Source organism: Dryobates pubescens, chromosome 23 (assembly GCF_014839835.1).
Source record: "Dryobates pubescens isolate bDryPub1 chromosome 23, bDryPub1.pri, whole genome shotgun sequence".
NCBI classification, from domain to species: domain Eukaryota; kingdom Metazoa; phylum Chordata; class Aves; order Piciformes; family Picidae; genus Dryobates; species Dryobates pubescens.
The window spans coordinates 712,758-736,496 of NC_071634.1; the positions used below are offsets into that span (position 1 = coordinate 712,758).

General features: G+C 59.4%; 1 protein-coding gene across 1 annotated transcript in view; it reads right to left on the reverse strand.

The window, feature by feature from the left end:
* Positions 1-432: 432 nt before the first annotated feature.
* Positions 433-23,739, reverse strand: part of REEP1 (receptor accessory protein 1) — an 81,075-nt gene continuing 57,768 nt past the window's right edge. Inside the window, exons 6-7 of the mRNA XM_054172248.1 lie at positions 19,375-19,540; positions 433-493 (exon numbers count right to left, since the gene is read on the reverse strand). Of these exons, the coding sequence (XP_054028223.1) occupies positions 483-493; positions 19,375-19,540 (177 nt within the window). The 3' untranslated portion in view covers positions 433-482. The remainder of the gene's footprint in view (positions 494-19,374; positions 19,541-23,739) is intronic.

Here is a 23,739-nt window from a genome sequence, read left to right on the forward strand (position 1 = left end):
AAGAGGAGCAGCTGCAGCTCAGCTTCACTAATGGCTGGTGGCCACTGCAGAGTCAAGGGATGTGACATTTGTTGCATCATTCCCAGTCTGGAGAGCAGGGAGGAGAGCAATCCGTGCCAGATCCGCCGCGGTGAGGACAAAGCCATCAACAAAGGCTGCTCCTGGCGGTGCTGCTGCGCAGAGCCAGAGCTATGCAGACACAAACGGCAGCAGAAAATGCACAGCCCGGCAGGCTGGGGGCGGGGGGCTGCCAGGCTGCCCTGCCCGCCTCAGCCCCCCAGGCGGCAGGCAGGAGACGAAGGTACAGAGAGGAGAGGCCACGCCTGCGCATCGCCCCCGGCGGCTTCCTACACGGAGGAGAAGTTGCTCTTTAAGGCAGAGGAGGCATCCTGTGGCTCTGGGTGCTGCTGGCTGCCGGCACTCCCAGGGGGGCAGTGGCAGGGGACGAGGTACTTTTCTTCCTGAAGCGAGGGCGAAGAGTCCTAGGCGGTGCCTGAAGGGAAGCAGAGACAACCTCGGTGGCAGCATAGCAAATGGTTCTGCTTGTCTTAAGCCTCACCTGGCCTTGTGGCACCTCTCTGGCACTGACCCATTCCAGGCACGAAGGATGGAGAAGCAGGTCTGTGCCCTGAGGGTCATTAATGGATGACCAGCTGAGGACTTTCCCTTTTAAGAAGCCTGGTTGCAGTCCTTCACCCAGGTGACACCACACCTTCCCCCAGCACTTGGTCAGAGGTGTGGCTGGGGACCACCAGCAGCAGCCACGGGAGCCAGGACAGACTGGTGCTGTCTACAGCAGCTGATGGATCAGGAGAGCACACTGGTGGCAGAGGGCCAGCTCTGCTGTGTCTCCTGAGCCAGCCTGCAGTGCCCAGCCCAGCCTCAACCCACCTGAGGGTGCAGCTCAGTGGGGCACAGCACAGCTGAAGGGTCCTCAGGGTGCAACACCAGGTCAGTAATTCTCTTGTAAAGCTGAAGCTCTTTCCTGGCAGACAGGCAGCCAATCTTTACATCATTTTAAGACCCTACTATTGCAGTTCTGCCTTGCAGATAGAGCTTCAGAGAGGAGCCCTGAGCACCCAGATCAGCTCCATGAAGCTGCCTTCCTGTGCTTAACCTCCAGCCGGGGCAGGGATTAATTCAGACTGGCAAACAGCCACCACCCTGCTCTGCAGTGCAGACAGAAGAGCTCTGGCGTGGTGCTGTGTCCTGAGAGCAAGGGCTAGCAGATGTGCAAGAGCACAAACTGTGTGGAGCCTGCTGAGCTCTTCTGCTCCACTTCCCAAGCCTTGCTCTGTGGCAGCAGCAAGCTCTTCCCCTGGCAGGCCCTGGCAGGACCCTGCACTCCCTGAGTGAGGACTCTCATTGCTCTCACAGGACTTTCAGACCCATGCTCTTCCCACACCCCCAGGGTGCAACAAGGTGTAAATGCTGACAGAGCCAAGGAACTGTAGCAGTGAGGCTTTGTTTAGGCTCCATCTAGAGCTCCATCCCTTCCAGCCTGCCCATAGAGCAAGGCAGTTGCTCACAGAGCTGGGATTAATCCAACACCACCCCCCTGAAATCTCCCCCACTGCTGGATCCTCAAAAGCACAACAGCCCTGGCTGGGACAGCTGCAGCCAGGGAGGCACAACTGGAGGAGAAGAGCTAAGGGAGAAAGCTGCTGTGCATGGCAGTCTGGGCTCCCACACCAGACTCCATAGCTGCTGGCCCCAAGAGCCCTGGGACACAGCTGACTGGAGCAGTACCTCCTGCAGCTTGGGAGCAGGCTGCTCTCTGGGAAACCAGATGGCTCTGGAAGCAAAGCAGCCACTAACTGCCTGGTGGAGACCCCTGAGTCAGGAGTTCATAGCTCTGCCTCCTTTGGCAGGCCACTAAGCAGCCCCCAGAGTAGCTGCAGAGGCTGCACCTTTCCATGGTAGTAACAGAGCAGCCTGACCTTTGGTGGGAACCCCCAGAGGTAGGACATGCAGCTGCTAACCAAGCCACACTGCTCCCACTCAGCCAAGGGGAGGATGGACAGACCCCAGCTCCTCACAGCAGAGCTCACCCAGCTCAGAGCTGAGAGCTGCTGGCTGTGGCTCCATCCCCTCTGCCCAGACCTGGAAGGACTCTTTGCCTGCCTCTTACAGAGGTTCTCTTTGCTCCACAACAAGAGGCTGCTAAGATAGCCTCTGACAATCCAGGCTGAGATCTGCAGCTCCTTCACTTCTTTTCTTTCCATGAAGCAACTGGAAGCAGACCTGAGCCAAAACCCTGCTGAAGCCACAGAACCTGAGTGCTGGGGTTGGAAGGGACCTCTGGGCATCACCTGGATCAGTTTGCCCTGGATCCCAATGTCCAGGTGGGTTTGGAATCCCTCCAGAGAAGCAGACTCCACAGCCTCTCTGGGCAGCCTGCTGCAGGCCTCCAGCACCTTCACACCAGGAAGTTTCTCTTCATGTTGAGGTGGAACCTCCTGGCTTCCAGTTTGTGGCCCTTGCCCCTTGTCCTGTCCCTGGGCATCACTGACAAGACTCTGGCCCCAGCCTCTTGCCCCCCACAGCTCCTTTAGCTCTTGCTGAGCATTGCTCAGCTGCCCTCTGGGGCTGCTCTGCTCCAGGCTCTCAGCCCCAGGGCTCTCAGCCTTTCAGAGCTGCTCCAGGCCCCTCGGCAGCTTTGTAGCCTCTGCTGGACTCTCCCCAGTAGCTCCCTGACCCTCTGAACTGGGGAGCCCAGAACTGGACCCAGTGCTCCAGATGTGGCCTTCCCAGCCCTGCTGCTGGCCACACTCAAGACTCTTAACACACCCCAGGGTGTCCTCAGCCTCCTTGGCCACAGCTGCTGGCTCCTGGTGAAGTGCTGTGCACCAGCACTGCCAGACTCCTCCCCAGAGCTGCTTCCCTGCAGCCCAGCCATTCACCTGTACTGCTCAGGGGCTCCCCAGGGGCAGCACTCTACACTTACCCTGGTCCTCTCCATCAGACTCTGCAGCCCAAGCCATGGAGGAGGAGCCTGGGCTGGTTTCAGTGAGCTCTGGCAGGGAGTGCGCTCAAGCAGGGACAGCTCTCAGCTGGGAGTGCTCTGGCTGGGGGTCCTGCCCTGGGGGTCCTGCCCTGGGGGTGGGGATGTTTGCCTCTCCAGGCATGAAAAATCATCTCGTGGCTGACAGCCAGACTCGCTCACTGGAACACCTCCCCGGGGCTCAGAGCCCCAGCCCAGCCCTGCAGCCCAGCCCGAAGCGGCTCCTCAGGGCACCACTCCGCAGAGGCAGCAACGCAGACCCCTCTCAGGCAACCCCCACCGGCAGGCCGGCGAGAGAGCCACAGCCACCCCGGAGCCGGCAGCCAGCGAGGGCCTGGGCTCGGTGCCACAGCGCCAAGAGCCGGCTGAAGGCTCGGGAGGGGTCCCTGGGGCAAGCTGGATGTACCTCCAGGGGTGGAGCCTTCCTGGTCGGCCTTTGGTTCAGCGGTGCCGGATCCAGGGCATTGTTCTCCTCATCATCCGAGAACACAGAGCCTGCCACCCCACAGCTGGCCTCAGCTGGCTGCTGGCACTTACTGTCCACACCTAGGCATCAGTGCAGCCTGAATGGGAGGGCAGAGATGAGGCCATCAGTGCTGCCAGGCAGCACACCGCCCCGGGGCACAGCCATGCAGCCCCCAGGAGTCAGTAGGGCTCACACCACACTGCAGGGCGGCAGCTGGGGTTAGACAACAAAGGCTCTTGGCTGGGAAGCCACCAGGAGCTCAGGTTGCTCACTTGACACAGGACTGAGACTGAAGCCACAGCCTCTGATGCTCTGCAGGTTGCCTCTGCAAGGGGCTGGGGGGGAGGGTGACTCAGGGAGAAATCCAATAGCTGACTGGGGACAGGGCTCAGGGGGCACAGGGCTGGGGGCAGGGCTCAGGGGGCACAGGGCTGGGGGCAGGGCTCAGGGGGCACAGGACTGGGGGCAGGGCTCGGGGGGCAGGGCTCAGGGGCAGAGCATGATCCACTTGCAGCCTTCAAGCCAGAGTGGAGTGAGCTGGGATGGGACTTCCAGGGGACAGTGCAAAGCAAGAGGGGAGGGGGAAGGGGAAGGGGAAGGGGAAGGGGAAGGGGAAGGGGAAGGGGAAGGGGAAGGGGAAGGGGAAGGGGAAGGGGAAGGGGAAGGGGAAGGGGAAGGGGAAGGGGAAGGGGAAGGGGAAGGGGAAGGGGAAGGGGAAGGGGAAGGGGAAAGGGAAGGGAAGTTTTTCCCAGCTGAACTGAAAATGCTGAGTGCCACTGCAGAGTGCCAGGAGAGCTGAGCTGGGCTGGCTGTGTGTGCCAGCAGCTGAGGCTGAGAGCAAGATGAAATCTCTGGGTCCCATGGCAGAGCACCACAGCAGCAGCTCATTGGCATCACTGAGCTACTCTTCCACCAGGGCAGTGAAGCTGCCTGGCCTAGGCCAGCTTGAGTTTGGCAGCTGCTCCTTGGTGCCTCACTGAAGTCAGCAAGAAATGGAGCCAAGTTTATTTCCAGTGCTGTCTGTCCAGCAAAGCCTGAACTGAGCTAAACCTGCAGCCTGGAGGCCAAGTACTGCCCCCAGCACCTACTCCTATGACTGTTCCCAGCTGCCCTCTTCCCCAGAGGTCTCTCAGCTGTGGGCTGCAGGGAGCAGGAGCAGGCCAGGACTCTTGCAAGTGTCTGACTGAGGCTTGCAGCGGTCCAACAAGACCCCAGCAGCCATGTGCCACCGCCAGGGGACAAGGGCACCCCGGGGAGAGGAGGAGTTCAGCTGGGGCAGGTTGGAAGGGTGCTGGAGAAGCATCATCAGAGCAGCCAGTGGGCAGCACTGCAGCTGAGAGCACAGAGGAGCAGAGCTGTGCCCTGCTGCCCTGCACTCAGCACTGCAAAGGAGCCACAGCAGCTGTCAGCCTCCAGGCACCCCCTGCACCCCCGTGGTTTGCAGCACACACTGCTCAATCCATTCTGCTTCTCTCTGGGACTGGGTAGTGAAAAAGATAGCCAGGCAGCTCTGCCACCTGTGCCCCCTGCCTCCATGGCAGGCACAGCAGAGACTCCTGCAGGCTCCTCTGCTCTCCCCACCAGCCTTGAGCATTGCATCCATGTCCTGGAGCTGCTTCCAAGAAGAGCAAGAGGAGAGCTCAGCTCCAAGGTGGCACAAGCTGCTTTGACTCCCACAGCAGAGAGGGCTCCAAAGGCCTCTGGAAGCTGCAGGACTCCTCTTGCCCTCTGGTCCTGCTCACTGTGAAGGAGGCACAGAAAGCAGTCAAATGGGAAGCAGCTCTGCTTCAGCCTCACTGAACAGGAGGAAGGAAGAAGTGTCCCAGGCCTTGCCACCACATTGCTGACCATGGCTGAGAGCAGATCTTGAACCCTGTGTCCACAGAGCCTTTTCTCTAGGGCCTGCAGGAAGGGAGGATTCCCTGCTCACCTTCCCTGGGAGAGGACATCTGCACTGTGGGCAATGCCCACCTCCTACTGCTCTGAGGTGCCAGACTCTGTGCCATGGCTGTGGGAGCCTTATGCTGCTGTGGGGCTGGAGGGGCTGAGAGCAGGGTGCTGAACCAGAACAATAAGCACCTGTGAGCAAGGGGATGGAGGCTGGGGCCTGGGACACCAAGGTTTGCTTCTGGAGAAGGTACAGACTGAGAAGCAACACCTTTTTCAGGGCTGAGAGATGCTTCTTCAAGACAGGACTTGGCCTTGAATGACCTCCTGTGCCTCCTCCACTCACATTTATGGCTCCTCACCTTTGTGTGGAGGGGCAGAAATGGGGAAGTCCCTGCTGCACCAGGGTGGGAGCTGCTGCCACCTCCTGTGTGTGTCTCTGGAATATGCAGAGCAGATCACACTGCTCCCTTCACTGAGGAGAAGCAGAAGCTGGCTGCAAACACTCTAAGGAAACCCCTCAGAAACAGTCTAAATCCAGCTCCTATCCTGTGCCAGTTCCTTCGTAGGAGGATGAGCAGTGCACAGAATCACAGACCCACAGACTGCAGTGGGCTGGGAGGTAGCCTCCAAGGGCATCCTGTCCAACCCCTGCAGGCAGCAGGGACAGCTCCAGCTCCAGCAGGCTGCCCAGGGACACAGCCAGGCTGAGCTTCAGTGTCTCCAGGGATGGAGCTTCAACCCCATCCCTGGGCAGCCTGTGCCAGTGTCTCCCCAGCCTCCCTGTGCAGAGCTTCCTCCTCATGTCCAACCTAACTCTGCCCTGCTCCAGGTTCAAACCACTGCCCCTGGGCCTATCCCCACAGCCCCTTCTGAGCAGTCCCTCCCCAGCCTGCCTGCAGCTGCCCTGCAGATATTGAACTGCAGCTCTGAGGTCTCCCTGGAGCTCAGAGAGGCTGCACAGCCCCAGCTCTCCCAGCCTGGCCCCACAGCAGAGGTTCTCCAGCCTCTGATCATCTTTGTGGCCTCCTCTGGACCCTCTCCAGCAGTTTCATTTCTCTCTTGTGTTGGGGGTCCCATGGCTGGACCCAGCCCTGCAGGTGAGGTCTCCCCAGAGCAGAGCAGAGGGGCAGGATCCTCTCTCTCCAGCTCTGGCCACACTGCTTTGGATGCAGCCCAGAAATCCCTCCCAGGGGAAGTGGTCCCAGCAAGAGGTTTGCACAGCACTCAGCATGAGCAAGGGAAGAGGCACTGATCACAGGATGGCCATGAGCTGCTCCCTGCACCAAAGACACACCTGCCATCGTCCCAACAGGCACTGACCCAGCCACGTGCTCCCCCATCAGCTTCCACTGCCAAACCAAGTTAGGAGCAGCCAGCTCCACCAGCACACTGCCCCAGAGCCACAGAAGAGAGGCAGCCACCCCTTCCCAAGCTGGAGCCCAGTGCAACCCAAGCAAGTCAGTGTGACCACAGCACAGGCATCTGTTAATGAGCACAGCCCACCCAGCATGGAGCTGTAAGTGCTGTGCACTCCAAACACCTCACAGCACTCTCATGCAATCTGTAACACTTACATCAGAGGCCCACAGAATTCACATGGAGGAAAAGAAAGAACAAACTGTTAGGGCAGAGGAGTGTGGAGGGGGAAGGAACATTTTGTCAGAGCACAGACATCTTCCTCTCTGCTGTCTGTGTTCCTCTGCAGGTCCCTGAACAACAGTGAATGCTGGCACCTGCTGCTGCTGCAGCTGCAGCCAGCCTGCTGGGTTTCCAGCAACGTTTTGCCTTCCCTGAAATAACCAAAACCAGCATCAAAGTATTTTGCAGCACCCAGAGGAGCCCCTGCATTGCCATCCAGAGGTGCCAGCGCAGCATGGTGCAGATCATCCCTCTACAAACCTGATTCAACGCTCAGCAAAGAGGAGTTTTAAGGAGCAAAATGCCCTGCAACAGGGGGAAGCTGTTGACTGCACTAAATAGCTGAGAGACAGGTTACAAAAAGCCCCAACAGAAGAGCTGGAGGCAAAACTGGTTAAAAATAAAGATGGAAACACCCACACTGTGTAATGGAATTCATGCAGAGACAGCTGAGCAGCTGTGCAAGGACAGTTGTGATGTTTAAGAGCACTTCCCAAGGTAATGCTCTCACTGGCAGCAGGGCACAGAGCAGGGAGTGGCTGCCCCTGAGCCAGCAGGGAGGGCATTTCTTTAACCCCAGTCAAGTGAAGGTCCCCTCAGGATCCTGCACTGCTGGCTGTGTGGGATCTGTCCCCCTGTCTCCAGGGTGACAATCCCATGCAGGGAGAGTGCCAACAGAGTGATGGGATTATGCTGCTGGAACAGCTCCAGGGGCTGGGTCTGCAGCACCTCATGCAGGGCTGCCTGGAGGTGTGGCACTGCCCAGCTGCAGTGCTTCAGGTGCTGAGCACCACCCTGCAGTGCATCTCCGAACAGCCCCAGGCACCACTGATGTCCCTGCACATTTCTTACACTGCCTAAGGCTCCCAGCAGCATTTCAGTGTTAAATGTGCCCTCAGACACATGCAGCCACCACAGCTCCCCTGATGCACAGCTGCCAGACACATCTATGCTCTGGAAGGGTTAAAGCCGTTCCTCCTCCTCAGCCACGCCACAGGTCTTTGCAACAGCACCTAAGAGACATTAGTGAAGAGACCAGCACCAAAGATTGCATTTGTTACTTCTCCAGCCCCAGGGCCAAGCTTGTTCAGCACCGACCAGCTCTAAGACACTGCCAAAGGACAAAGAGTTCCTGCTGGAGATCATCACCCAGTGCGTCCCGAGGGCAAAACACCTCCCATGTAAGTGTCCTGCCGCTCCTTAGTGCTGCAGCCTGACTCTGCACAGGCTGTCAGCACAGACAAGGAGAATCAGCAGCTGCTGTGAAGAGCAGGAGGGAGCCTGGCCAGCTGAGACCCGCCACAGACCAGGAGCAGGAGCTGCCGGCACCGAGCGAGCACAGCTGGAGCAGGGGCAGAACAGGTTTGCACTTCCAGATGCAGCCCAGAGCAGAGGACGAATGCCCTGCATGGCTTGTGTCACATGGAGACCACGAGGCCAGCTGGGCTGAGCCCACCAGGCTGGGAAGAGCTCTTCTGTGGAGCAAACAGCTTCAGTGGCAGGGGAAGCCACCCCCACTGCCCGCGCTGGAGCTGCCCCCAGGCCGCGGCCAGGCTGCACCAGTGGCCATCCCACGGCACCTCATGGAGCCACCACCCTCTGGCCCCAACCATTCTCATTTTGTCCTCTGCTGCTTTCAGGACACCACCAAGGCAGCAGGGTGGGCAGACTTTTGCTCCTACCAGCCTGTGCTCTACCCAAGAGCTGTGGGGGCTTCTGTGAGTCAGGCAGCAAGAGAATCATAGAATCCCAGAGCTGTCAGGGCTGGAAGGGAGCTCAAGGCTCAGCCAGTCCCAACCCCCTGCCATGGGCAGGGACACCTCACACCACAGCAGGTTGCTCACAGCCACCTCCAGCCTGGCTGCAAACACCTCCAGGCAGGAGGCTTCCACCACCTCCCTGGGCAGCCTGTGCCAGGCTCTCACCACCCTCATGGGCAACAACTTCTTCCTCACAGCCAATCTCAATCTCCCCACTTCTAGTTTTGCTCCATCCCCCCCAGTCCTATCCCTTCCTGACACCCTCAACAGTCCCTCCCCAGCTTTCTTGGAGCCCCCTGCAGATCCTGGAAGGCCACAATGAGGTCTCCTGGGAGCCTTCTCCTCTCCAGCCTGCACAACCCCAACTCTCTCAGGCTGTCTCCAGAACAGAGCAGCTCCAGCCCTCTGCTCCTCCTCCTGGCCCTTCTCTGGACACCTTCCAGCCCCTCCAGAGCCTTCCTGGCACAGAGGCTCCAGAACTGGCCCCAGAGCTCCAGCTGTGGTCTCAGCAGAGTGGAGCAGAGGGGCAGAATCCCCTCCCTGGCCCTGCTGGCCACACTTCTCTTGCTGCAGCCCAGGATGTGGCAGTTGAGCTTCACCCACAAGAGCACTGAGACAACTGCTGCTGCCACAGGCTGCATCCTGACACCAGCCCTCCACCCTCCTGCTGGAGCTGTGGCTGGACTAGCTGCCTGTCTGGATCAGGAAGGCTTTGGGAAGAGTACTGCCAGCAGTTGTGCTCTGAATAGCTACACCAAAGCTTGCACCAAGGAAAGCTGAGAGCCAGCAGCTCAGGACAGCTTCATCCCCAGCTAAACAAACTCAGCTTCTTCCTTCCCCCCTGCTCTCTGTGGGGTAAAAAGCTGTGGTCACACCACACAGCCAGGTCTCTAAGCTCCCAAAGCTGCACTTCCAAAGGAGCATTTTGAATGGCAGGCTGCTGTCTGCAAGTGCATCAATGCCTTGGAGACAGAGAGAGGGCAGCCTGTGGCCACAGCAGGAGCCACAGCTTCAGCACAGCCCTGCTAGTGTGGCCTGGGGACTGGACTGTGTCCCTGGTGCAAAAAGACAGCAATGCAAGGCAGTCTGAAAGCCAGGGCACACCATCAGCACCAGAGCAGCATGACTTTGGGCCCCATCTGTGAGCACATTGGGCTGACTGCTGCTTTGGCACCACCAGCTGAGTGGCCTCAGCTTACCTGGGGAGCATCAAGCACCTATGGATTCAGTGACTCTCTTGTAAGCAACACCTTGAAGTCCAATGCCTACGAATGAGAAGGATGCTAACAATAGGCAGTGTGACTGCAAGGCCTCCTGAGGCCTTAGCCTGACTGCACCTTACACAGGCTTCATTCTGCACAGGTGTGCTAGGGCAAGGAGCCAGACAAGGACAACAGGGAGGTGACAAACCAGGAAAGGGGTGGGGGGCATTTGCCACCTGCACAGTCTGCAAGGAGCCTGAGTCAGGCTGGCACCAGCAGCCTCCAAGCAGCAGTGCTGCTCAGGCCTGCATGGCACTTGATGCCAGGCAGCAGGAGGGCACGCTGCAGGGCCAGGAGCCAGCAGTGATGGCAGGTGGCAGCACCTGATCCTTCAGCCCCTCTGCTGTCTGTAACACAGTCCCTCTGTGCACATGAGGTGAGCAGTAAAGGGATTATGAAGGTCTTCTGCTTTCACCAGTATTAGGCACTGCCACCTGGATTTCTTCTTCCTTCCCAGACAGGTTCCTTGCCAGCCCCTTCCTCTGGTATGCCCACATCAGAGGCCTCCTCCCCCTTTCACCTGGCACTGGGACAAAAGGCACAAGTGATGCAGCTCAGTTCTTAGCAACCAAAGTAGTTGTTGCACCACTGAGAAGACCACCAGCAGCTAAACTCTTACTACCTCCTAAGATTGCAGGCACCACCCAGGCTGGGGACAGGAGGGACACTTCCTCAGAGCATCTCAGGCACAGACTGGAGCAGGCAGTCTGCCCAGCCCCTTCTGTCACACCAGGAGCTGCTGCTGACCTTTGCTAGACACCCAAATGCAGGAGAGGAGTCCTCTCCACCAACAGAGCCAGGTGTCAGAGCCTGGGGAACAGAGCCAAACACAGCTGGCACTGGGGCAGGGCTGCCACGCTGCATTCCCAGCGGATGCACAGCGGCGCTGGGGCACCAGGGGCACCCCCAGCGGTGCTCACTCTCTAGAGCAGGAAGGACTGAGGCTGTTGTCCAGCAGCAGCTGGGCTGGCAGGGGGCAGCAGGGCACACACCGAGCTCGCCGCAGCCCGGCCCCGGCACGCAGCGGAGCGGAGCGGCAGGGTCCGTGCGGCAGGAGCCCGGGCGGCAGGGTCCGTGCGGCAGGGGCCGGGGCGGCGGGGGCCGGGGCGGCGGGAGCCCGGGTGGCAGAGGCCGGGGCGGCAGGAGCCGGGTGGCAGAAGCCGGGGCGGCAGGAGCCGGGTGGCAGGAGCCCGGGTGGCAGAGGCCGGGGCGGCAGGAGCCGGGTGGCAGAAGCCGGGGCGGCAGGAGCCGGGTGGCAGGAGCCCGGGTGGCAGGAGCCGGGGCGGCAGGAGCCCGGGTGGCAGGAGCCGGGCGGCAGGAGCCGGGGCGGCAGGAGCCCGGGTGGCAGGGGCCGGGGCGGCAGGAGCCGGGCGGCAGGAGCCCGGGAGGCAGGAGCCGGGCGGCAGGAGCCCGGGAGGCAGGAGCCCGGGTGGCAGGGGCCGGGGCGGCAGGAGCCGGGTGGCAGGAGCCCGGGTGGCAGGGGCCGGGGCGGCAGGAGCCCGGGCGGCAGGGGCCGGGGCGGCAGGAGCCGGGCGGCAGGGGCCGGGGCGGCAGGAGCCCGGGCGGCAGGGGCCGGGGCGGCAGGAGCCCGGGAGGCAGGAGCCGGGCGGCAGGAGCCCGGGAGGCAGGAGCCCGGGTGGCAGAAGCCGGGGAGGCAGGAGCCCGGGTGGCAGGAGCCGGGCGGCAGGAGCCCGGGAGGCAGGAGCCCGGGTGGCAGAAGCCGGGGAGGCAGGAGCCCGGGAGGCAGGAGCCGGGGCGGCAGGAGCCCGGGAGGCAGGAGCCCGGGAGGCAGGAGCCGGGCGGCAGGAGCCCGGGAGGCAGGAGCCCGGGAGGCAGGAGCCGGGCGGCAGGAGCCGGGCGGCAGGAGCCCGGGTGGCAGGAGCCCGGGTGGTAGGGGCCGGGGCGGCAGGAGCCGTGCGGCAGGAGCCCGGGAGGCAGGAGCCGGGGCGGCAGGAGCCGGGCGGCAGGAGCCGGGGCGGCAGGAGCCCGGGTGGCAGGGGCCGGGGCGGCAGGAGCCCGGGTGGCAGGGGCCGGGGCGGCAGGAGCCCGGGAGGCAGGAGCCGGGCGGCAGGAGCCCGGGTGGCAGGGGCCGGATGGTAGGGGCCGGGCGCGGGGCGCGGGCGCAGCACTCACCGGCGAGCAGCCGGCACACCGAGCAGCAGGAGCAGGCTGCAAGAGGAGCAGGCCTTAGAGACTCACCGGGCTCAGCCGCAGCTCTCCCGCCACGCCTGGCGCCGCTGAGGCGGCTTGGTGGCCCCCCGGGCACGGAGAGCACAGCGCCACAGCCCAGCCCGGGCTGGCGCCGTGCCCAGCTACCTGGCTCTGTCCTCAGGTCACAGAACAGAAGTAACTCCTGACTAGGAGGGGCAGAGAGAGGCAGTGCCAAGGGCTGTGCCAAGAAGCACAGGGGCAAGACTGGCACTGGTCCTGCTGCACGCTCTGGAGGGCTTTGGTAGCTTCAGACTTCCAGCAGTGCTGCAGCCACTCATGCAGCCTCTGAAGGGAAGCGATCCCTGGATCCCTGATCCTCCCAGATCAGGAACATGCTGAGGAGCTCTGCAGGAATTGCCTCTGGCAGAGCTGCCACAAGAATGAAGGCAGCCAGGGGACTGCATTGCACCCTTCAGCACAGATCCTCACAGAAGTCTATCACAGCTTCAGCTTGTGCTCCAGGAAGCAGCCTTCCAGTTTTCCCTCACAGTGGCAGCAGGGACTCCAGATTTTAACAAAAAAAAAGGGGTTTGAGGGAAAATAGAGATCTGAGCTCTGTTCAACTCCTTTGGTCCTGATCATCCTGCACTACAGCAGTGCCACGCTCCCCAGCACACCTCAGTGCTGCTGCTGGAAGCAGACATCCCTCGCCCCTCACATTCCAGCCCTCACCTTCCCTCTCCCCTGGCTGATGTTCTCTGCTGGCTTGAGGATGTGACCCAGGTCAAGAGCAGCCTGGAAGCACAAACCAGCATTTAACCTGAAGCAGCTCCCGGACTGGGGTCAGCACTGGAACATGTCCAAGGCAGAGGGTGGCGCAGGGCAGGGGCAAGCAGCTGGCTCACAGCTTTTCCATGGGTGCTGCTCACAGCAGCTGGGTGCTGCCACGGAGCTATGGCCTGCACCTCAGAGCTGAGGCTCAGCCAACCTCAGGAGATCTGCTGGGGGCTTGGGCTCTGCTTTTACACAGAAGGTAGCTATCAAAAGTGCAGGATAGCTTCATCCCTGAGAACTCCTGTGACAGCCACATGCAGGTTGTTCTGCCCCAGCTCTCAGAAGCTCTGCTGGTGGGTGAGGACACATCCTGAACACTGACACCCCCTCACCTTTGCCCTGCCCTGCAGTGCTTAGGTGCAAACCCAAGAGGCAGAGAGGAGCAGTGAGCACGAGGGAGCACACTGCACGCTTCTGCTCTGAGCTCATGCCAGCAGAGAATGAGCTGGGCCTGGGGGAAGCTTAAGCAGAAAGGGCACTGAGCCTGGCAGCAGAGCCAGGCAGCAGAGAGCCTGCCTGCCAGCTCTGGCCTCTGCCCCGGGGTGCAGAGAGCTCTGTGTCGCTGGCACCCAAAGGCAGAGCCCACGCCGCAGCCTTCCCCGGGCGCCGGCAGCAGGAGCGGTGTCTGCAGGAGCTGTGCGACTGAGCTGTGCGGCACAGGGGCCAGCCCCACGCCAGCCCTCAGCACAAGGCACCAAGTTCTACCTGCGCTCTCCAGGGTGCTTCTGAGGCAATCCCATAAGGTGAGGAGGGCAGAAGGCCCTCTGGTAATACAGACACGGCCCTGTGTGGAGTGGGGACTTCTGCCAGGATCACCTCGACAAATCCCTGGTCATGTGCTCCGGCAGCTGCCAGCTTCCCAGGAGCAGCCACACTACACCCACAGGTCCTGAAGGCAGTGGTGGCTCTGCCCATGGAAGCAGCACAGGATGGAGCTAAAATATGGCTGTGGTTTAGGGGTGAACTTTGAAGAGCAGGGTTATAGGCTGGACTTGGTGATCCTGAGGGTCTTGGCCAACCTGAACGTTTCTGTGATACCACAGGCTGCTCACCAGGGTGACAGGACACTGAACCAAGCAAAGCAAAAGGGCAGCTGGAGAGAGCAGGGCCTGTCAAGTGCTCCCTTGTGTGTGTCAGAGGAAGGTGGCACAGATGTGGCAATGCCTCACAGTGTGCTGTGTGAGGGCAGCAGCCACACACAAATGATGGCAAAAGCAGCCTCTGCCCCTTCAAGTCACCTGTGTGGCTTTGGAGGCTGTGAGGAGGAGGAGGCTGTGTCTGTGTGCTGGGAGTGGATCCAGCAGGAACACCTGGAGCCCAGTACAGAGTCAGCAGTGCAGCTCCTGCAGAAGGCTGCACACAGGAGCAGGGCTGTGCACAGCAGGCACCGCTGCAAGGCAGCCAAAGAGAAAACAAAACAGCAGCAGAGGGCAGAGGAGAGCAGGAGGCATTCCCTGGCCCCCTGGGATACCTTCAGCAGGCAGAAAGAAGCCTGTGCTGTGTCTGCATGTGGTTACCACTGCCCAAATGCTGAGCTCTTCTCAGGCTGCTTTGTGTGAAGAGGGCACTCGGGGTCAGCAATCCACCTCATCAGCCCCAGGCATGCCCCAAACAATGAGCTGAAACAAGCTGAGCAGTTATTTGATGCAGCCAGCTCTTGGCCACAGCCAAGCTCCACCAGTGTCAGCAGACTCTTTTCCCAGGTTTCAGTGGGCTTGGAAAGAAACCTGAGAGACATGAAACCAGACCCTGAACCACCCCTGGTGCTCACAGAGGAAGTGGAAGGGTTTCACCCTGCCAAAGCTGAGCCTCAGCAGCCTGATCTATGCAGGGAGCAGAACAGAGCCCTCTCCATCCCCACCCATCTTTCCAGTCACCTCCAGATAACACATCTGCCCTTAAACAGTTACCCAGCAGGGCTGGAACCAGCAACAGGAAGCTGCACACCAAGCCTGGCTGCCTTTCCACTGCTCAGGGATGGGACCCACCTAGAGTCCTCTCACCTCAGCCTGAAGAGCCATCTCTTGGCTTGGCTTGGCCTGGCTGCTGTGAGAGTGTGCTGCCAGGCACCACTCATCAGCAGCAAAGCTGGCTAGGGAGCTCCCAGCTCCTGGCTTCCTGATCTCACACCCAGTCTGCCCAGAGTTCTCCCAGAACAGGTATCTTGGAGGCTTCCAGACAGGCAGATCAGCAAATCAGGCTGAGTTAAAACTAATCCCTCCACAGTAGTCACAGCCACATGTTTTTCCCTAGATCAAAGCCAGGATCTCTTCCCAAGTCCCCAGCTCTGCACTGCTGACAGCCTGACTGCCCACAGCTGGCCTGTGCCATCACCTGAGGCCAGCACTTGACATCTCCTTACCACAAGGCTGCTCTTCTTCCCTTGTGCTGTGCTAGATGCAAAACCAACCCTTCAGCCTCTGCAGATCCCTGCAGCCACCTGAGAGCAGTACCAGGAGCTGGAAAGCACTCTCCGGGCACTGCTCTGTGCTTCTGCTCTACCATCAAAGGTCTGAGCCCAAGGATCAAGCGATGCTGCCAAGATGCCAGGCTCAGGGGCACCAGTCCTGAAGCACAAAGGCTTACAGCTGCTCCAGTAGTGCTTGGCTTGCCCACTGGTGAGGCTGGCTGAGGCCCAGCAATGCCCCTGCTCAGGCAGACCCCACTGCAGCAGCACCTCAACCAAACAGACTTCTGGTTCCTGCCCCTGCTGGGGGCTGCAGCAGGTTGGTAGGGACAGAGGGGGCAGGGAAATGGGTGGGGGTGGAAGCACCTGAAGGAACAAATGGATCCTTGCTGTAAGGTCAGCAAGAATCTCACACATGAGCAGCTCCCCAGATGCCTGCACTGGGAAACAAAGGACAGAACAAACGAAAGGAAAACATAAATGAAAAGGAAAGTTCCCAGGGGCAGTGGCAAGCTAGAGCTCTGCTGCTGCAGCCAGAGCAAGCCTCTGGCAGAGCTGGGGCAATCCAGAGGCTGGACTTGAACATGTTACACTCACTGAGCTTCCTGCAGGAAAGCCACCCAAGAAGTCTTGTGGGGTACTGCCCTTCACACACACAGGCACCTCAGGCATGGGCAGCACAACTTGCTCTCTGGCAGACACCAAGGCCTGCTCCAGGCCAATACAGCAAGGTGTGAATTCCTGACTTGCCTCCTAACTACTACCCTGCTGCTTCTGCAGACCAGGGCCCATTCCTTCAAGCCTTCCCTACAAGTCTCCACCAAGCAGGATTTCTGACCAAGGGCACAATGTTTGATGTTCTGGAGGCTGTTTTGTGTCCCCCAGCTACTGCTGTCAGTCTTTCTAACACCTGGTGGCTTCCAAGGCCTTTTCCAAGGCAGGAGCCAGGTCAGAGCCAGGTCACCCTCATGTCAGTCCAAGGTATCTTTGCTGGCTCCCTCTGTCATCAGCCTCAGTCGTTTTCTCTCTCCAGCAGGAGCACAAAGAGCAATCTCATGTTTCTGTGTGACAGCTGGGGCTGCTGAGGGCTTGGGGCAGGAACAGCAGCTGTGTGCCAGCTGTTCTGCAGCTCCTGCTTACAACCTGCTGTGTGTCTGTGTTACACACACAGAAAGCACACTGACAGGCAGCAGCAGACCCTGAATGCAACACCCTAAAGAAATGGGCAGGTGGAGCAAAGAGACCATGTCTGGGACTGGTGAGTCTAGCATGGTGTTGGCTCACTCTGGGCACGGCCCCAGGATGTGGTGCAGGCTGGCTGATAGACCACACTCACACACATCATAGTTCTGACTCTGGTCACTGGCACCCTTGGACTTTCTGACTGCAGACATAGTTGTGTCAGACAACCAGAGAATGGTTTGGGTTGGAAAGGGCCTCTGAGATCACCCAGTCCAGCCACCAACCCAACCCAACCCCACCATGGCCACTGGGTTCTGGGACACCTCCAGGACTCCACCACCTCCCTGGGCAGCCTCTGCCAGTCCCTGACCACTCTGCAGCAAAGAGATTTTTCCTCATCTCCAACCTAAGCCTCCCCTGGCACAATTCCAGGCCATTGCTTCTCCTCCTATCACCTGAGACTAAGGAGCAGAGCCCAACCCCCACCTCACTGCAGCCTCCTCTCAGGGAGCTGCAGAGAGCAAGGAGGTCTCCCTCAGCCTCCTCTGCTCCACACCAAACCCCCCCAGCTCCCTCAGCTGCTCCTCCCCAGCCCTGTTCTCCAGCTTCCCCAGCTCTGTTGCCCTTCTCTGGACACACTTGTAAGAGAATAAAGCTTGTCTCCCTTGGTGTGACTCAACAAAGATCAAATCACCTTTGCTGCTTGCCCAGACAACAGCTGATGTGCATTGGGCAGAGGCCACTGGGTAAGGACTCTCTGGCATGTGCACAGACAAGATCCTCTCTAGCCAGCAGCTACCTGGGGAAGGGAGGATGGTGCAAAGGACAATGGATTCACCACCTGGACATACCTAAAAAACCTGAGCAATACCTGCTCAGGAGAAGGAAAACACCTGAGCAATGCCTGCTCATGAGAAATAAAGCAGAGAAGCAAATCCAAGGAGAGAGAAGGCCAGAGACAGGAGAAGACATCACCACGGAGCCCGGAGGCAGCACACCAGGAGGAAGCCTCTCTCCGTGTCCTAAGTTCCACCTGCTGCAACTCCTGGAGCTGAAGAGGCTGCTCAGAGAAGGACTGGGGCTTGGACTTTGGGCTCTCTCTCTCCCCTCCTCCAGTGGAGGACAGCACAGCCAACAAGGATGACCTCTCCTCCATGCCAAAGCAGCAGCAGCCTTCCTCCACAGGCCCAAACTGGCCTGGGGGGGTCTGGGGTGCGGTAATATAATTCCTTTCCTCTTCTCTCTCCCTCTCTCTTCCTCCTTCTGTTCTGTACACTTAGTTCTCTTCATAAATAGCCTCAAGGGCTGTTGACAGTTTGGCCTCTAATTTCCTACAGGGCAACACTCACAGACCTGAGTCTGTTTCCTGCTCCAGACCGAGACAGCACTGCAGCTCCTCAGTGTCCTTCCCAGAGTGAGGAGCCCAAAACTGAACCCAGGACTGAGGGTGAGGCCTGAGCAGTGCCACGGCCACCCACAGCAGCACAAAGACTGGAGAGACCAGGCCCACTTAGTCTGACTAAAAGCAAGAGTAAAACAGTGGCTGTGGTCCTCCAGTGCCATCCCCTCTGAGTGAAGTCACGCTCTGGGGTTGCCTCTCCAGCCTGACTGTGGGTGGGGAAGCAGCCTGCAAGCAGGCTCCTAGATCACTAAGTGAGCTGGGACAGCCAGAGGTGCATGCCAACAGGAGGTGCCCAGTGGGCTGCTCTGGTATTTGTGCTCCTGCAGCTGGTCTGGAAAGAGAATTTACTCAAGAGAAGATGTTAAGCCAAACAGACACAGTGAGCTCTGAAACTCTCAGCACCTGCACAGAGCTGGCAGGATGCTCTGCAGGGAGACACTGCCAACACGCTCCGAAGCTGGAGCAGACCCAGAGGGGTGCTGGTTCTGTAGGCTGAACCCACTGCCTGTCTGTACAAAGCTCAGCACAAGCCCTAGCTGCCAGCTTGTGCCCCACAAGCTACCAAGTGCACCACACCTGCAGCTTCCCATCCCAGCAATCCAGCTCCATGATCTTTGGTGGTGCTGAGGACCCCCAGAAGCCACCCAGAACCCCCTGCCTGGGATAATCTTCTGTGTCTCAGGGTTTGAGATCTCCAAAGCTACCTTCAATGAAATGGTTTGGATTTGGGCTTACAAAGATTTCTTTGGCCAAGTTTGAGATAAATTTTGGTAACTAGACCCCCAGGAATGGATCTTACTCCCTTTGTTCTTCAGGAATTCCAAGCCAGACTGCTGCCCTTCCCAGAGGCTTGTGCTTGTGCTGACATCCTTCACACCACACACAGCTGCCAGATCTGGGGTTCTGCTCCTGGCAGTGCTTCAGGGGGGGTTGTTTCTCAACAGGCATCACCAGTGACAAGCTCTGCAACTCCAGCTGCCAATGCTGTAACAGCTACTGCACAGTTTGGAAGACCTGCAGGTGTGCCCAGCTGAGAGAGACAGCCTGGGAGCTCACACCAGTGTCTAGGTGATGGGAGGGAGAGGCTGTACAACCACCTGGGGGCCCTTGCCCACTGCTCTGCCTCCTCATCCCCTCTTGTTGCATTTCCCTTCTCAGCGAGGCCCCACCGTGAGCTGCAGTCCTCACTCCAGAGCCTGACGCCCCTGCACGCTCCGAGGCCATCCCCGGTGCCAGGGGCAGCAAGGACCCAAGGGTGCTGCCCTCTGCTCTCTGAAGCGCCCCGAGGCTCAGGCACACTCGGCCTGTGTGCCGCACGCTCTGCTGCGCTCCTGCCGGCTGCAGGACTCGCTCGGCCCTGCCCTCCCCCCGCACTCACCTGAGCCGCCGCCGGCCGCGGCGCTGCGGGGCGCCTTGGGCTGGCTCTGCCTGCCGCTGGCTCGCACGGTGACCGGGGCGGGAGCGCTGCTGCTGCTGTCCCCGCGGATGCTCGACAGGTCCTGCATGCTAAAGCTCCTTAGCCGCTCGGACAGGGCCCCCTGCCCCTAGTCAAAGAAGCAAGCAAACAACAGACAAGGGAGTTAGGTTCCACAGTGTATCTGCAGCCTTTCTCCCTTGCTCAGTGAGATCAGGACAAGAGAGGAGAAAAAGGAGCTCTTAAAAGCATCGTTTGCCTCTCTGCTCGGCCTTTTGGAGTGGCTCTACGCACAAAGTCATTCAGACTTCTGGTGGTGACCATCTCTGCTCAGGGATTTGCTCTCAGAGCAACCCTGGCCACTTCCAGAGGAGCAGGAAGTTGTTGCCTCTCTCCATAGGTTCTTTCCTTTCATTAGGATCTGAGTCCAAGAGGTGCTTGGCTTCAGAAACACAAGGAAATGATCTGCAAAAGAACTCCCTTTTGAAGTGAATCACTTGACAATCACCATCCCCCCCCCCAAAGCACAGAACCACTGCAACTCCAAAATAAGAAAAACTTACTGTTACAAAATCCCAGAACACATCCAGCTGGGAGAGACCTCCAGCCCAACCCTCCCCCCAGCCCAGGAGGAACCAGCACTAGTTGACATCAGAACAGTGTAGCTGTGCCCCTGAATGCCATTGAGTACTCAGTGGCAATGAGCCCCAGGCTCCTAAGTTACTACAACTTCCCTGACCAAGCCAAGGGCTCTCTTCCTGTGTCTGTCACTATCCCTGCCGTGGGGACTGCCCATAACCCCCCCAAGCAGTCTGCCCCAGGGAGGAGGGCACTGGCCACAGTGACACACAATCCCAGAGCACATCTGGCTGGAAGAGACCTCCAGGCTCATCCAGGCCAACCCTACCCCCAGCACTGCAGGCTCAGCACCAAGCCATGGCCCTAAGCACCAGCTCCACAGGCTGCTGGAACACCCCCAGGGATGGGCACTGCAGCACTGCCCTGGGCAGCCTCTGCCAAGCTCTGAGAACCCTTCCAGGGCAGAAAGATTTCCTGAGCTCCAGCCTGAGCCTCCCCTGGGGCAGCTTGGAACCATTGCCTCTGCTCCTGTGCCCTCCTCCAGCCCAGGGGCTCCAGGCCCTTCTCCAGCCTCACTGCCCTGCTCTGGACAGGCTCCAGCCCCTCAATGTCCTTCCTGCAGGGAGGGCCCAGAGCTGAGCACAGCACTCCAGCTGTGGCCTCCCCAGTGCTGAGCACAGGGGGTGGTCACCTCCTGTCCCTGCTGCCCACCCTGCTTCTGACCCAAGCCAGGAGGCCATTGGCTCCCTTGGCCCCCTGGGCACTGCTGGCTCCTGGTCAGTGACTGCCAACCAACACCCCCAGGTCCCTCTCTGAGTTGCAGCTTTCCAACCACACCTCCCCAGGTCTGGAGCTCCCCATGGGGTTGTTGTGGCCCAGGTGCAGGACCTGGCCCTTGGCCTTGTTGAACTTCCTCCAATGAGCCTTGGCCCCTGGCTCTGACCTGTCCAGGTCCTGCTGCAAAGCCTCCCTAGCCTCTTGCAGATGGACACAGCCACCCAGCCTGGTGTTATCTGTAGACTTACTGAGGATGCCTCAATGTCCTCATCCAGGTCATTAATAAAGACATTAAAGAAATGCAGAGAAAGATTCTGGTGCTGCTGCTGCTTGGGGTTTTGCTGCTGCTGGGTAGGTGGTGGGCTGGTTGGTGTGTTGGTTGGTTTGGCTTTATTGCAGCTTAAGAAAGAAACTAACACAAGATTGATCTTTCTTTCCAGACTAGCTCTCAATCCAGCACTCCCTGGTGAGTGTAGCTGCTGCCTGTGCAGGCTGGGCTGGTTAACAGACACCTTCCAGCTCAAACCACAGCTCCTCAGAGAGCTGCACACCCACCAAAAAGCTGCCTGCAACCAGCTCCTGAATTCGCTAACCCTCACCCTACACCAGTGCCACACAGTGAAAGTGCCAGCAAAGAGCCTCTGTGCAGGCCCCCTGCACCCTCTGTCTGCTACACTGAGGGACACTCAGAATGTGGAAAGCACAACTGACAGAAGGAACATTTAGGTTTGAACATTTTGCTGAGAGGAGGAGGGTCTGAAAGAGACTTCACAGCATCCAGCCTTGACAAAGAACCGAGACAAACACACAGAGCCTGGCTGCTGGCAATTAGGCAACACTCAGTGGATGCTGTGACCAAGATGAAATCAGGAAGGCCAACTCCAGACAGTATTGATTACCCCTGCTCAGCCAGCCTGGCCAGCACAGCACACTGCAGCACGTCACACAGGGCTCTCCCTTAGGCTCCTGCTTGTCCGAGCAGTGCAGAGCTGGCAGCGCTGCCTGGCACTGCCAGAGAGATCTCTGCATGCTGGGTTTGGCAGCACGCTGCAGTTTCTGCAGGCTCTGACAGAGAAGTCTCCACACAACCACTCTGCTGTCTCAGCCTAGGGAAGAGCAGGCTCCAGGCAAATCTAAAAGCAACCTTCCAGTCCCTGAAGGAAGAAGGATGGAGAGGGACTGTGTGCAAAGGCCTGCAAGGACAGGACTAGGGGCAATGGCTTCAAACCAGAGTGGAGCAGATTGAGATTGGATGTGAGGAACGAGTTCTGCCCCAGCCTGGTCCTTCTCTGCCCCCAAACAGAGAGACCTGTCCCAGGAAGGGACCTAGTGACTTGGCAGATCCAGGGAGAAGAGGCAAAGAAGCCTGCAGGGGTCACTTTCAGCTTGGGCTGTACCTTCAGCCCGGGGGTGAACTTCCTTAGGGGCCAGCAGGTGAGGTGCATTGGGAGCAGGTACACTCCAGTGAGCAGGGAACAGAGAGACCCCTGCCCACACAAGGCCACCAAAACCTCACCTCCAGCAGAATCACTCTGCTGGGTCACACTTGGGGGATGAGGTTCAAGCTGAGTCTAGGCAGGCAGGCTTCTGCCCAGGGAGGGTAAGGCTCAGCCTGGGGAAGAGAAGGCTCTGGGGAGACCTAACAGGGACCTTCCAGTACCTGAAGGGGGCTGCAGAAGGACTCTTTGCAAAGGTCTGCAGTAACAGGACAAGAGCAGAGCAGATTGAGATTGGATGTGAGGAGCAAGTTCTGCACCAGGAGGCTGCTGGAACACTGCAGCAGGTTGCCCAGGGAGGTGGTTGAGGCTCCATCCCTGGAGCTATTCCAGGTGAGGCTGGACAGGGCTCTGGGCAACCTGCTCCAGTGGAGGATGTCCCTGCTGGGTGCAGAGGGCTTGGACTGGATGCCCTGTGGAGGGCCCTTCTGACCCAGACCATTCTGGGACTCCTGCAGACTGCATTCTCTTGCTTCTTGATCTGGTTTACTTTGTGAGGCATTTGTGAGGATGGAGCTTGGTGGCTTCTGCACCAGGACTGTGCTGATTGTGTGTGCTTGGCAGAGGAGTGCTGAGAGCTGCCGCTCAAAGCTCGCCTCTGCCGCGTCTCCAGCGTTCCACAAGGGCTGAGCAGCCACTGCTGGGAGGAGTTCTCATTCCAAGAGGCAGCTCAGGTTCTTCACAGAATGGTGGAGGTTGGAAGGAACCCCTGGAGATCACCTGGTCCAATCCCCCTGCTAAGGCAGGGTCACCCAGAGCTGGCTGCCCATGATGGCCTCTAGGCAGGTTTGGAGTATCTGCAGGCTCCCCAGGCTCTGTCTGTCACCTCCAGAGCACAGCAGTCACTGCCCCCAGGCCAGCGAGGGTACCTTCACTGTGCAGTGCCCCTGGGCTGCTATGCTGCAGGTCCCCTGCCTGGCTGCTCAGCTGGGTCGAGCTCAGCTGCCCACAGCTCATGCAGGGTGCCCTGGGTGGGTTCTGCAGTCTGCACAGCCACTCTATTCTTAGCAGCTCATTTAGAGCTACCAAAGTCATCCTACCTCCAGCAGACAGACCCTGGCTGAGCAAGCCCAGGGCAGTCAGACTGTCTTGCTGCTGCAGAGTGACTGGAGCAGCAAAGCTGGAGGTCAGCAGCTGATGTAACCTGAGTGCAGGATGCCTTCTGCACAGCAAGCTCAAGTGTCAGCAGGGCTCCAGGACTTACCCTGCAGCCACCCAGCCCAGCCCAGCTAACCCAAGTGCCATTTCACTCCAGGGAGTGATCTGTGTGTGGACAGGAGGCAGAGCAGAGCCCAGCCTGGCAGGGAGGGTGATACTTCAGGCACCTTTTGCACTGCAAGGCAGAAGAAATGTTAATATCCTTGGCTTGGCAGCTTGGGGTAGAGCAGCAGGTAAAGCCCAAAGGCACCAAAGAGAGCTCTGAAACAAGGGCCTGACCCGTGGGGCTGCTGCACTGGCAGGTCACACACAGCCACAG